At 26.4% G+C, this 13,562-nt stretch overlaps 1 protein-coding gene and 2 pseudogenes across 1 annotated transcript; all 3 read left to right on the top strand.

Moving 5' to 3' along the window:
* LOC149062623 (uncharacterized) overlaps window positions 1–13,562 on the top strand; it is a 512,259-nt pseudogene that overhangs the window by 69,105 nt on the left and 429,592 nt on the right.
* LOC149062644 (uncharacterized) lies at window positions 2,370–3,516 on the top strand. Its single transcript, XM_089217152.1, has 3 exons — window positions 2,370–2,921; window positions 3,002–3,110; window positions 3,180–3,516. Exons 1-3 carry the CDS (start codon window positions 2,787–2,789, stop codon window positions 3,266–3,268), a joined length of 333 nt encoding a protein of 110 aa, XP_089073278.1. The 5' UTR covers window positions 2,370–2,786; the 3' UTR covers window positions 3,269–3,516.
* On the top strand, window positions 3,291–3,872 carry LOC149062643 (uncharacterized; annotated as a pseudogene).

Raw genomic sequence — 13,562 nt, 5'->3', positions numbered from 1 at the left:
CAGAAACATTAAATATAAACTTGGTAGCACAAATTACTTCAAATTCTATTGCTAGTGGTAGTTTTATTGAAATTATGAATGACGATGAACTAGGCACAACATTACAATCTGCAGAAACTCCTTTTAATTTTGATGATGTAGTAAACAATTTGTACAAGTCAACTGCAAAATTTATTTAAAGTCTTTACAGCAATAATAATTTTAACAACTCTGACATAGCAATCATTCAATCTGGTGTAAAAAATAATATTTTAAATCCTATTATATCCATATTTGAACAATTAATTGAAAAAAAAAACTAAAGAACCTTTATTATTAAATAACATGCTTCATTTTAAATCCTTAATATTATAGATCCTTTTAAATATTGTGCAACTGATTATGGTTTAAATAATTGGTTAAAAAATAATAATTATAAATCAAATATTCGACAATTTACTATAAATAATGAATTATCTGCTCTTCAACATGACAATTTAGTAATTTATAATGAAAAAATTAATAAAGGCGCATTATTAGATTTAAAATTTCAATTTAAAAAATTTTTTGAACATGGTGATAACTTTGAAACTAATTATAATAGATTAATACACTTGAAAAGTAATAATGAAAATATTTCAAATTTTGTTCAAGGAGATCTTTGGAGAAAAAAAACTTCAATGTATGAAGGAAAAATAGTATTTCCTTTTTTTATATACATTGATGATGTAGAGATAAATAATCCATTAGGATCGCATGCTAATGTTCAGACTATTTCTGCAATATACTACAGTTTTCCACTTCATGAAAATAATTCAAAACTAATTAATATACTTGTAGCTGCATTAATAAAATCGACAGATTTTAAAAAATTTGGAAATGATTTACGTTTATCTAATTTAATTAATGACATAAATATTTTGGAAAAAGAATGAATAGTTATATCCACAAAAAATGGTGATTTTAAAGTACATTTTTTACTTGGGCTAGTTCTTGGGGATAATTTAGGGTTAAATAGTATTCAAGAATTTAGTCGGTCCTTTTCATCAAATTTTTATTGCCGTTTCTGTAAAGTTGAAAAATCTTTAATGCGAGAACTTTGTGAAGAAGATAGTACTAGAATGCGCAACATTGATAATTACAAAGAAGATATAATAACAAATGAGTTTAGTAAAACTGGAATATATAAAGAATCTATTTTAAACAATATAGCTGGATTTCATGTTACAAATAATTTTTTGCGTTGATATTATGCATGATGTTTTCGAGGGAATATGTCACTACGATATTTGTCATGTTATTAAATATTATATTTACACTCTAAAGTTATTTTCATTGGATGCTTTAAATAACAGGGAAAACAATTTTAACTATGGAAAATTTGAAGTGGGAAACACCTCCCCACCCATAACTGAAAATCATTTAGATAAATGTCACTTAAAAATGTCAGCTAGGGAAGTAATGACCTTTATACATTTCTTTCCCTTAATAATTGGTGATTTGATAGTAGAAGGTGATGAAGTTTGGCAATTTGTTTTAACATTAATTAAATTAATTGATATTCTTTTATCTTATACATTTAATCAAAGTACAATAACACTCCTAAAACAATTAATTAAGCAACATCATTCTTTATATATTTCTCTATTTAATGATACATTAAAACCAAAGCACCATTTTTTAGTACATTACCCTACAGTTATTCAATATTCTGGCCCTCCAAGACATTTTTGGTGCATTCGATTTGAAGCCAAACATAAGGAATTAAAAATATATGCTCGTACTACTTCTTCAAGGAAAAATATAACTTTAACTCTTGCTAAAAAATCTCAAATTAAATTTGCTGATTTTCTAATGCAAGAAGAAGTTAAAAAATGTTTGCTAGAACAAAAACATAAAATATGTAGCTTAAGCATTGAATATATAAGTGAAAAACTTTCTATTGTGGCAACACAATTTAATTGTTATAATAAAATTGAATATAATGGAACTATATACAAAACAGGATACTTTTTAACAAAATTCGTAAATTAAATGTGTTTATTTGAAATTGTTGAACTAATAGTAAATGAAACAAATGAAAATATTTATGTTCTAGCTAAACAAATTAAACTATTACATTTCCATTATCACTTTGAAGCTTTTGAGGTAGATGATAAAAAAACAATAATATTTAATAATTGTATTTACAATATTAATGAATTCAATGGACCACCGATTAGTATTACGGAAATTTCTTCTGGAAAATTAATGGTCCGATTAAAAGTTTTTTTTAAATAATTAAATTTCTTAAATTACAAAAAAACTAAACTGTTAATATATTATTCTTATAATAATAAAAATAAATTAAAGTTATTATTTAATTAAAAATGATTAAAAATGATCTAATATGTATAATTGTATAAATAAATAAACAGAACATTTTTTAATATAAATATATAGCATAAAGTATAAAGGATTATCGCCCGGTTTCATCTGAAAAACCATCATCATTTTGTAGCACAATATCAAAATATATACCTAAGGCGGCAAATACATAAAGCCTGATGTCTTGATTTATATTTATATTTAGTACTACCTGATGATATTTGAAATAAAAACTATAGTCATTAATATAAACCAATCCTATAAAACTTCATACATGTATATATTATATACTCATTTATAATTAAAATGTTTTATTTATGTAAAAGCATAACTTAATAATATGTAAATATCAATTGTAAATCTTTGTTAATTAAGTATTTTACAGATTCTTATAAATATTTAATGCTGGGTACTGGCAGATGTAGTATTTTTTTTTAAATATGGAGCGTAATGAAAGTAGTTTAGTCGAACTTTCATCATTGAATAGCGAATTATTTTGTATAAATCCTTTGAATGCTTGTCAAGAAAATGGTTACAGTGGAAATCCAGAGAATTATAGTGAACATTTAAGTACTGTAAGTATAATTTTGTTTGAATAATTTATTAATTAAATAACTTTTATATTCATATAATATATTTAGTATTATGTTTACAGAATTTACTGTCAATTTCCAGTATACAACATAATAATTTAAATGATGATGAACCCTTAAAACAATTATTAAAAGAGTGGGATTTAGAAATCTTGTACAAAACATGTATAGGTAAATATAAATTATTAATAATTATGTTTAATCTGTAATGTTGTTATTTATATAATTTGGTATATTTAGATCAGTCAGTGAATATCGAAGTTTTAAAAATTATGAGATTTGAGCATGCCAACGAATTGTTAAGTCTTATCCAGTTAGAACAAAAGTAATATTAACTCATGAATTAGAAAAATGGCAACAAAAAAAGCCAAGCCTTGCCGTTGGATTTGGATAGTGCAAAGTATCAGAAGGAACTGGCTAGCATAAAACCAAATGAACCTGTTATACAGAAACCATTTATAAACATTGATTTAGTTTTTAAATTCTTCAACTCAAGGCATTATGATTATAAACTACTTTAAATCAAATAATAAATTAAATGATTCAATCCGTATAATGCTAGTTGATGTAATAATTAATCATGTGATAACTATGAAAATATCAATATCAGTTGGTCTTGCAGAAAGTATTGCTAATCAGATAGAAGCTTTGTTTTCTACAGAAGTTAAAGTAAATAAAAATAAAATTTGTATAGTTAAAAAATATAGAATTCTTTTATAAAAAATAAAATTGTTAAAGGTATTATACTTGTATGTATATATATTCCCTTAAGCTATCGCCTAAATTTTAATATAATATTGATGCAAAATTATATTTTAGGATACATATTTCATGAGAGGAGGTTCTCATAAAAGTCCTAAAGGAAAGTTCTACGAAAAATTTTACAACTCGATGAGGCTCCTTAAAACTAGTGGTTTAGTAGTTGATAATTAGTAGTTGATATTTGGCTAATAAATAAAATCATTCAAATAAACAGTTTTTTTTATGACATCAAAATAGTTAAAAAGTTACTCTCAAATTTTAATGCATTTTTATGTGGATTGCATAGTGAATATATAATTTATAAACTATATACATATATTACAATATATTATACCTATGAAAAAAAATCATACTTTTGTAGCCTTTGATATAAACAATGGTGATGATCCTTGCCATATAATGTAACAATTTTAACTATTGTAAATGTAACTATGTCGACATAACAAATTATGAATGGATACTAACTAAATACCTACCATAAAAACATTATGCAATTATATTTGTATTGTATTAACTATATACTGTTGTTTTCTAGATGGAAAAAATAGCATAATATTTTGCTTGTTTCACGCTGTATTTGTGCCAACAAGTAAAAAAGTTACCCGAGATGAAAATGGGAAAAAAAGCCAAATCGAATACTCAATCAGAGATTCAGTGAATAGTTTTCTAATTTTTAAAAATTCTATTAGTGAAGTTGAAGATTATATATTGTATCGTAAAAATGAAAATCAGCCTATTCAACCTTTTATTATTGTTATAGGAGCTCCTGTTAAGCCCAAAGAAATTTTCATATTTTTCGATTGTATTAAATACAAACTATTTTCTATAACATCTGCTGTTGATACATGTTTTAAAATTTTTCATTTATTCAATTTAGAATATCCTATGCAATCTTCAATTGTCTGGCTTTTTATTCAAAAATTTTTTTATGCTTTAACTACTACATATGACAAATCATTCCATAGTTTAGGACAAATTTTAAGCGATTTAAATAATGTTTAAAAAATAATGTATGAATTAAAATAATTTATGTTTGTATATTTCATACTTATTATACAATTGTTTATACAAAATAAATTAATAATTAAGTAATAACAAATTATCAGTCTTATTATTATTATTTTTTTATTAAATACCTACCAACCTACCTATCAACTAACAATTTTAAATGATTAGCAACAACCAAAAAAAATAATATTGTACTAATTTGGTAATTAAACTTAATGGTATGATAGTATGCTATAACAATCTTATAATTGTATTACTTAAACTATATTAATTGTTGGCCTAATAAAATTAGATGTAGGTATAATAAACTTTGTTTTTATACCAATAAAGTATCTTGTCATATTGACAATATTTTGTGTAAAAAAGATAAAATATTATACATTGTGATAACAAGTTGAAGTTGTTAATTTGATATGAATGTCTTGTCGGCTGAATAGCAACAATATTTTTATACCAACAAAGTGTCTTGTCATATTAACAATATTTTGTGTAGATATGATAAAATATAATCCATTTACGCTGTCACAACAAAAGTTGTTAATTCGATATGAATCTCTCGTTGGCTGTATATACTCCGGCCCACGAGAGATCAGTACCGCTATTCGACCAAAACATGTCCAATTTCGCGCATCTCCCACTCAACTAACTGACAGCGTTTCGGCGACTGTCGGTGACGGTCGGCAACGCTTAACTGTTTACACTATACACTGTGAGGCGTAATGTATACTGTCTACAGCCTGTTGTAGTGAGAAACAGTTGTACATTTACGCGAACGCTTACTTTTTTATATTTTTTGTGCTGTGGTAATTTTTAAAAAAATGAATGCCGAAGAATCCATTAATGTGAATGAACCTGCCAGACAAGCTGTTCAAAATGAGAATCCGCAATTATTACGTTCGCCTGTTAAAAGAAATCCAAATGGACGGGTAAGAATTTTTTTAATAATTTAATATTTTAGATACTAAACGTTCTTAAGACTTTGAAATTCATATCAAGTATTGGTAACTTCGTTAAGTATTTATGGTTTAATTTTCAATTTTTTTTAATTAATCATGGATCTGTGAAATTAAATATTAATAACAAAAAAGTCCGGATTAATTTTTTATTATATACAACGTTTGAAAACACAAAATATTGTATTACATTTTTAATATATAATTGAATTACAATATAACATGATATTATACATTTTTATTCTGATTTTTCAGTTCATTTTCCGATATTGTTAATGAATTTTTTGTTTTTTTATTGTTAATAATAATAATCATTTAAATTAAGTCTGTTTTAAAAAATTTTCAATATATACAAATAAAAAAAATATTTATATTTATATTGTTTATTTTTTTCAGTTTGTTGGAAGCAGGCAGAAGGTTATGATTATTAATCTGTATAAAACCAAACTTGAAGAGCAACCGGATATCAAGTACAAACCTTTGATTGCGTATCTATCGAAAGCATCCGGAATTGGACGTGATACTATTGTTAATACCATACGGGATTACAAAAAGGACAACCTACTGAAGTCACCAAATAAAACAAAAATTCGTGCAAAAATCAACGAAAAAATTGATGACTTCGATAAAAACGCTATAAGGCTAATCATGTATGAAACTATACTTTATTTAATTACTTATTTTTAAAGTATCTAATTATCTGTTTTCTGGTGCTATTAACTGCATTCCTACTAATATTATCACCAACATTATTGAAGTCTGTAATTTTAATGGATGACTCCTGTTCTGTAGTGACTCTAGGCAATCTTTCCCCAAAATTACAAGCTATATTGTGTAGTACTGCTGTAGCAACAATTATGCTTTGAGATGATGACACTTTAACATTGATACAAGTAGCTAATACTGGAAATCGACGTTTCCAGACTCCATAACTCCTCTCTACAGTATTCCTTGTCCGGATTAACGATTCATTGTATTTGTCTATGGCTTCTGCAGTAATACCTGATGTTGGATCTATTATAGTTTGAGGATTTCCAACAAGCGTCATCACATAATTTCTTTGAGCATTACCACTGTCTGCTACTATGAGGTTATTACTCATTTCTCCCATTTCAAATTTTCTTCTTATTTCAGAGTTTTTAAAAATAGTCGAATCATGTGAAGATCCAGGCCACCTAGCAACGATGTCCTGAATTTTTAAATTGGCATCACAAATGGTTTGCACGTTTATTGAAAAAAAACCTTTTCTATTTCTATATGCTTCAGCATTGTTTCCTCCTGGTGACTTTATCTTGATATGTGTACAATCCATGGCACCAATAACCATTGGAAACTTGGCAATATTATAGAAATCTTGCTTTAACTTCTTGATGTCATTTTCAATGTCTGGAAACTTAATAAATTGTGGACGAAGTGTAGCAATGACGTGAGATACAAGTTTGACTATTCGGCTAGCAGTCGATTTGTGAACTCCAATGAAGTCACCACACACAACCAACATTGATCCCGTTGCATAGTATCGTAATGCAAGGAGAACTTTATGTTCTGGAGTAACAGCACGATTCCTACAAATTTCAATCTATAGTAATTAATATTATGGTGCTGCTCTAGTATGTGGTCTACTCTAGTCTTGTAAAAGATACATTTATAAAGTATTCAAGTATAGATACCGATACTTATTTTCAAAAGTATTTAAAAAAAGTATTTGAATACTTGGAAAAAAGTATTTAAGTACAAATACAAAAATACTTTTAAAAAGTATTTACAGATACTTACAAATACTTTTTTTTTTATGTGTTGTACCCTTTTACCTTGGCTTAATGACCTTATAGATAAATTGAATTATTGGTACCTAAACTGAATGAATTGTTTATTTTAGTACTATTTTTTAATATTCTAAATACAATTTTTTTGAAGTATTTTTTAAGCATTCTGAATACTTTTAAAAAGTATTTTTAACAAAATTTAAATACCACAAAGTCCGTTTTAATAATTGCTTTTCACAACAATTTGACATCAATAAAAATAATATTGTTTTTGTTGAAATAATATTATAATCATAATAATTCTCTATCCTTATAGTTGGTTAGGTAATTTTTTATCTTATTGTCAAGGCTATATAAATATATATAAAAAATTATATTAATGAGATTGAATTTATAAAAACAGAAAACATTTTTTATAGAAAAAGTAGGTAGGTAATAACAATGTTCAAAATTTAAAAAATGCTACATATAATTTTATATGGGTTCTGTATTGGAATTTGTTTAAATAGTTCCATATTAATAATCAATACCAATTTTTTTTTTTTTTTTTTTTGTCATTTAATATTTTAATTGTATCAATATGAATGAAATATGTGAACATGTATAAATTACCTCTAAATAGTCACTAGTCAGACATGTTTAAGTATTTTTCAAATTGTTAAAATCTATGGTAAGTAGTAACATAATATAGGTAGTTTATAAAATTAAAAAAAAAATACTTGTATTTGTATTCAAATACTTACTGAGTATTCATAAAATACATTTTTATAATAGTATTTTAATACTTTTTTATTTGAATATTAGTATTCGTATTTTAATACTTTTCAAAAGTATTTTTTACAAGACTGGGTATTGGGTATATTTAATTTTTTTTCTGCTCTAATATGAGATTTAAAATAATGCATACCAATCAGTACGAGAACAAATTCGGTCACTTATCATATCAACTATGTAACGCACTGTACTTTTTGATACTCGAAATCTATCAAAAAATTCATCATCTCTCCACCATGTAAAATGATCTGTTTGTGGTCTAAATATTCTTTGTCGCATAGGAAAAGCAAGTAATATGGCCAAGTTTTCAAATTCTTCATCTTCGAAATCTGAATCTTCGACATCTTCGAAATACATATTTAGTAACTAGACCTAAATCTAATCTAACCTTATAACGGAAAACAACCCCTATGACTATAATGTACAAAATATTAAACTACTATAGACAAGATTCTTGACTCTGAAAAATACGGTCTACGAGAATGAATTTCCAAAAAAAAGTTAATTATTAAAAACAATAAAAACATAATATTATGAATTATGATAGCTGATAACAATGATAAATGATAACGAATTTAATGCCACACCCCGAAAATTAACTAATCAACGTTTAAACGACCTTAATTGGTTGATTAACTTAACGGATAAATAATCAATGATTAGAAGGTTAAACGGCACTGTACAACGACCCAACATCGTTAATCATAGATTAACTCTTAATCATTGTTTAACCGTAGACGGTGCAACTGGCCCTTAATAGTTATTACTTGTTACGAATGTACTTGTCTTATTAGATATGGGCTGATAGGCAATACTTTTATTCTAATTTCGAAGTATAAGAATCAAGATTTATTATAAAATTTATATCCAAAGAATAAATATTTATTAATAATAATTAAAATTCTCCTGTTTGATTTTTTTTTTTTTTTAATATTAAATACCTAATTCATATTAAATTATAATTAAAGTATAAAAGAAAGATTTATCAATTATTAAAAAGAAAAAATATCTTATAGGTGGGTAATAAGATAAACTACGAATTTTAAAATGCAATATAATATTATATTTATAAATGCATTATTAAAATTTATATTTACTATTTCAAAAAAATGAATTGAAATACAAAAGTTTTGTGTGTCGTTATAAAATTGTTAGTTTCACTTTTCTCTAATTATTATATAATTATATTTAATAAAATAAGTCTTGATTATACAATCTATATTTTATAGATATTATAACAGAACATGACATTCTATCTCCAGCTTCTTTCGTAAAAGAGGAATTGTTAATATAAAAATTATTGTAATATTATACTTATTTTTTATATGTTATAATAAAAATACAATTTTGTATATGAATTATTTTTGTATTGGATTTTAACTACATTTTACTGTGAAAATGAAAGTAGTTATGCAGTTATTGGACATTAAGATAAAATAAATATACTGCAACTATATGTATACAAATATCCCTACAAATATAATAATAAATATATACATCTCTTCTCAAAATCTAAGATAGGTACTCAAAATTATTTAAATATTCCAGGTAAGTTTGTTAAATGAATTTCAATTTTGATGTAACAAATAAAAAAAAACATTAAATTTGAATTAATTAATAATATCAAAGTTTGTAAGAAGTTTTAAATTGTGTTAAAAAAATAGTTAAGACTTGTGCTTTATCTCTTTTAGTTATAATAAATGTAATCTAACACAGTGGCCTCTTGTAAGTGAGGCAGACCCACAGTACTAAAACCCTGGGTTCGCCACTGTTTAACAATATAAATTATAGATGCTGATTATTTTGTCAATTGTAGGAAGGTATAAAATAAATGTTGACAAAGAATGTCAAAACAATCAGAGTAGAATATGTTTGAAACATAAATTCCTGCTTAAATGATATTCTCATGCACAATACTGTAAAACTTATTAAATAATTTTAACATTTATAAACCTAATGAATAATACATTCTAAATTTCAAAATAATAATCATGATTTTAGAGCCTAGGCAATTTATTAAATTCAATAATACATTATTGTTTATTACTCTTAAGATTAATTATTATCATACTGTTTTATCATTTATTTTGTTTCCATTTCTTTACGAACTATGTATTGTAATTTAATCTGTATCACTGTACTCTATATTTTGTAAATAATATGTAATTGGGTTATCTAACCCATTTAATTAAATATATATAATTATATAATACCTACTTAAAACTCAGAATAGGGAAATTATGTCCCCAAAAAAAGGTCATAGTCATATACTTTTAAATAGCAACCTGTGTACTTTTAAAACAGGTATCTAAATGCTTTTAAATTTTAAATAACGATAAATGCAAAAAATTGTACAATGTTTTAATTATGAGTAATGATAACCACAAAAGTTGAATAACGATAAACTCAAAATTTGTATAACGTTTTGATTGTAAATAACGTAAAACAAAATATTTTTTTTCAAATGCAAGCCCTGGTAGGTACAGTGAAAGAAAATTAAGACTAAAAATGTATGTAAGACTTTACAGTTTGATACAAATTCTGATGTAATATATATTTTTAAAGCAGATTCATAGGTATGCCATCACTTATCAAACATTAAATTTTAATAGATATTTGTATTTATTTAGTTAAATAATGTTATAAAAATACTAGGTGTTGAAATTCCTATCGGTATATATAGGTATATATATTAACTTGGAAATCTACACTCTTCTTGCGAAATATTATAATTAAAATCGTGCTTACCTATATTACCAATCCTCGTGTACGACAACAGATACTTGCAGTACCATCGTCCGAGTTGAGTTCGATAGACATCCAAATTCCAAACAACCACGACCTTGCTGCGAAATATGAACAGAGTTCGGGAAATCGTCTGACGTGCAAGTATAATATTGTGAACGGTTATTTGACAGTAAATTATTGCACTAATGCACTATCGAATGGTTAGTGCCAGTGATTCACAACGATTGAGAGCATCGTAGTTCCACTGTTACGAGATACCGCACTATACTCTATTGACTATTCGCTGTAAGTTGACCCACTAGCTCTACGAAAACCGGTCGTAGCTGCGCAGGCCACCACGTCTTCGGAGCGCTAGTGCTGATCGTTGCCACCGCACCTGGCGTATACGTAGTGATTTGATTATCTTCACGACGTATCGTGAACGCGCGCTATTATATTGATATAATTCGTATCAATTATTTTGTATAACATTCTGTATGCACGGCGGCAGCTGACTACTACGACGAACACTGCACAAACCATATGTCTCCGAAATGGGGGGGGGGGGGTCTGAACGTAGGGCGGCTCAGTATGCATGCGCGTAAGTGGGTCCAACTTATGGCGAATAGAGGTATAGATACGAAGTCAACAAGTTACAACCAAATAATGAAATAAAATTATTATCGGAATATTCGGAATGCATGACGACGGCGAGACAAAGAAGCAGTCTAGAAGGATTCCGGGAGGGGAGCTGCGATATTGCAATCTAAAACGAAACGGTTCGAGTTTAAGTATAATAAATGCCTGTACAGCATATTATGCGTGCTGACAATGGTGACATACAAGTCAAGGGTCTCGAACTCGCATTCCGCATCTTCTTGGGAAACACATGTATACAATAAAATATATTCTTCCTGTAGATAAAAAAAAGAAACCCACCGATATAACATTACTATTTCCTTTGTGTTCGATTCCGAGTATTTATCAGAGGTTCCTATTCCTATTCATTATACTATATTATAATAAGTTTTGTGTAATAGTATAATACTGTATACAATTTTATTATTATAATATTATGTGATACTGCGGCGCCAACTGCACATAGACGCTGTCTCACTTTTCGTCTGATCACGTATTTTTCCGTCGACGCTGCGATAAAATATTATGCCATTACTATAAAAAACAGCCATTGTCTTATATTAAGTGTTATATATTATTATATTAGTATTTTTTGCAGGTTAAAGAAAAAAACAAATTACACATTTAATATTGTATACGTATCGTCCCATTGTCACGTAATATTGTGGTACTACGTTATTGTTCCTATATATTCTACAACATGTGGCGTGTAGTATAAATTTAATATAAATGCATAATACGGTGTACTAAAAGAGTATATTAGCGTAACATATACGTGTATTTGTCATTTTTATCATTAATTATAATATATTGTAGACATTGTAGGGATAGAGTTTTTCTCGTTGTAACCGCGGTAGCTATAATTGTTATGGTAATCCGTCAAAAAGTCCGGTACAGAAAAAGTTGGACAACAAGTCTGAAAATACAAAATTGTTTTATTTGTCATAATTATGTATGGAACATTTCCACCGAATACTAGAAACCAGATTATGATGAACCATATATGCATATCCGTTAAAAAATTTTTTTTATTTTATTTTATTACAAAAACTATTATTTCAACCTCCATCCTCCACCTCGACTAAATAACGTCTAGGGATACACTAAGTGACAAATTAAATTTATAATTCACGTCTGCTACGTCCCCATGAAATCGATTATATAATATGTATATCGATGAGATAAAAGTAGGTAAATGATATTATAGGTACCTATATAATATTATATTATAATCGTGGTAATAATATTGATTAACGCTATTGTAGCATGTAGGTATAATAATATTATGGTAGATAAACTGTAGACGTACGGCTGCGATAAACATTAGATCCATATAGGTACGTACCTACCAAACTATTGTGGATTTCCGTAATATTTTTGTTAGGTATAAGAAATAATAAGAAATAAGAAAATATAATAAAAAGTACAATAATATAATAATGCAATAAAAGTACTTAAATTACATTTTTAAATAAATAATAATTATACATGAACTGACTATATATATAATATTACATGTGTATACCTACATAATAATATTATGTAATACAATGTACATTATAATTATAAATGAAAATTAAATAGACAATTTTGTATTTTCGGAATTTTTGTCCCCTTACTTTTCGTCCGGTAATCATTGTTATATACGAAACAACAAGCGTTTATTGTAATTTGTAAGCGTCTAGAAGTGGCATAAACAAAAATACAGAGGATTTAATTTTCCTTATATTCTAGATTAATACTGTATTTAAATATGTTTACTTAATTTATTATCATATTTACGAGTACGGGCGTGGTCCGGTCCATCTCTGTTCCATCGTAGTGTAAATAGACCTTTAATAATTTAATACCGAATTTAAGAAATCGTATTACTTAAATAAATAATGACCAAAAGATAGCAGCCTAATTGTAAGTAAACAAAAAGTCGTTAGTTTAATGTGTTTTATTTTATTGTATATAATATTCATATTTCATAGATATAATAGTATGGAAAT

This window comes from Diuraphis noxia, unplaced genomic scaffold (assembly GCF_037042655.1).
Source record: "Diuraphis noxia isolate RWA-SAM2 unplaced genomic scaffold, SU_Dnox_SAM2 contig0001, whole genome shotgun sequence".
Classification (NCBI taxonomy): Eukaryota; Metazoa; Arthropoda; class Insecta; order Hemiptera; family Aphididae; genus Diuraphis; species Diuraphis noxia.
Note: the sequence above shows the minus strand (reverse complement) of the source record. Positions and strands in the feature narration are given on the sequence as shown.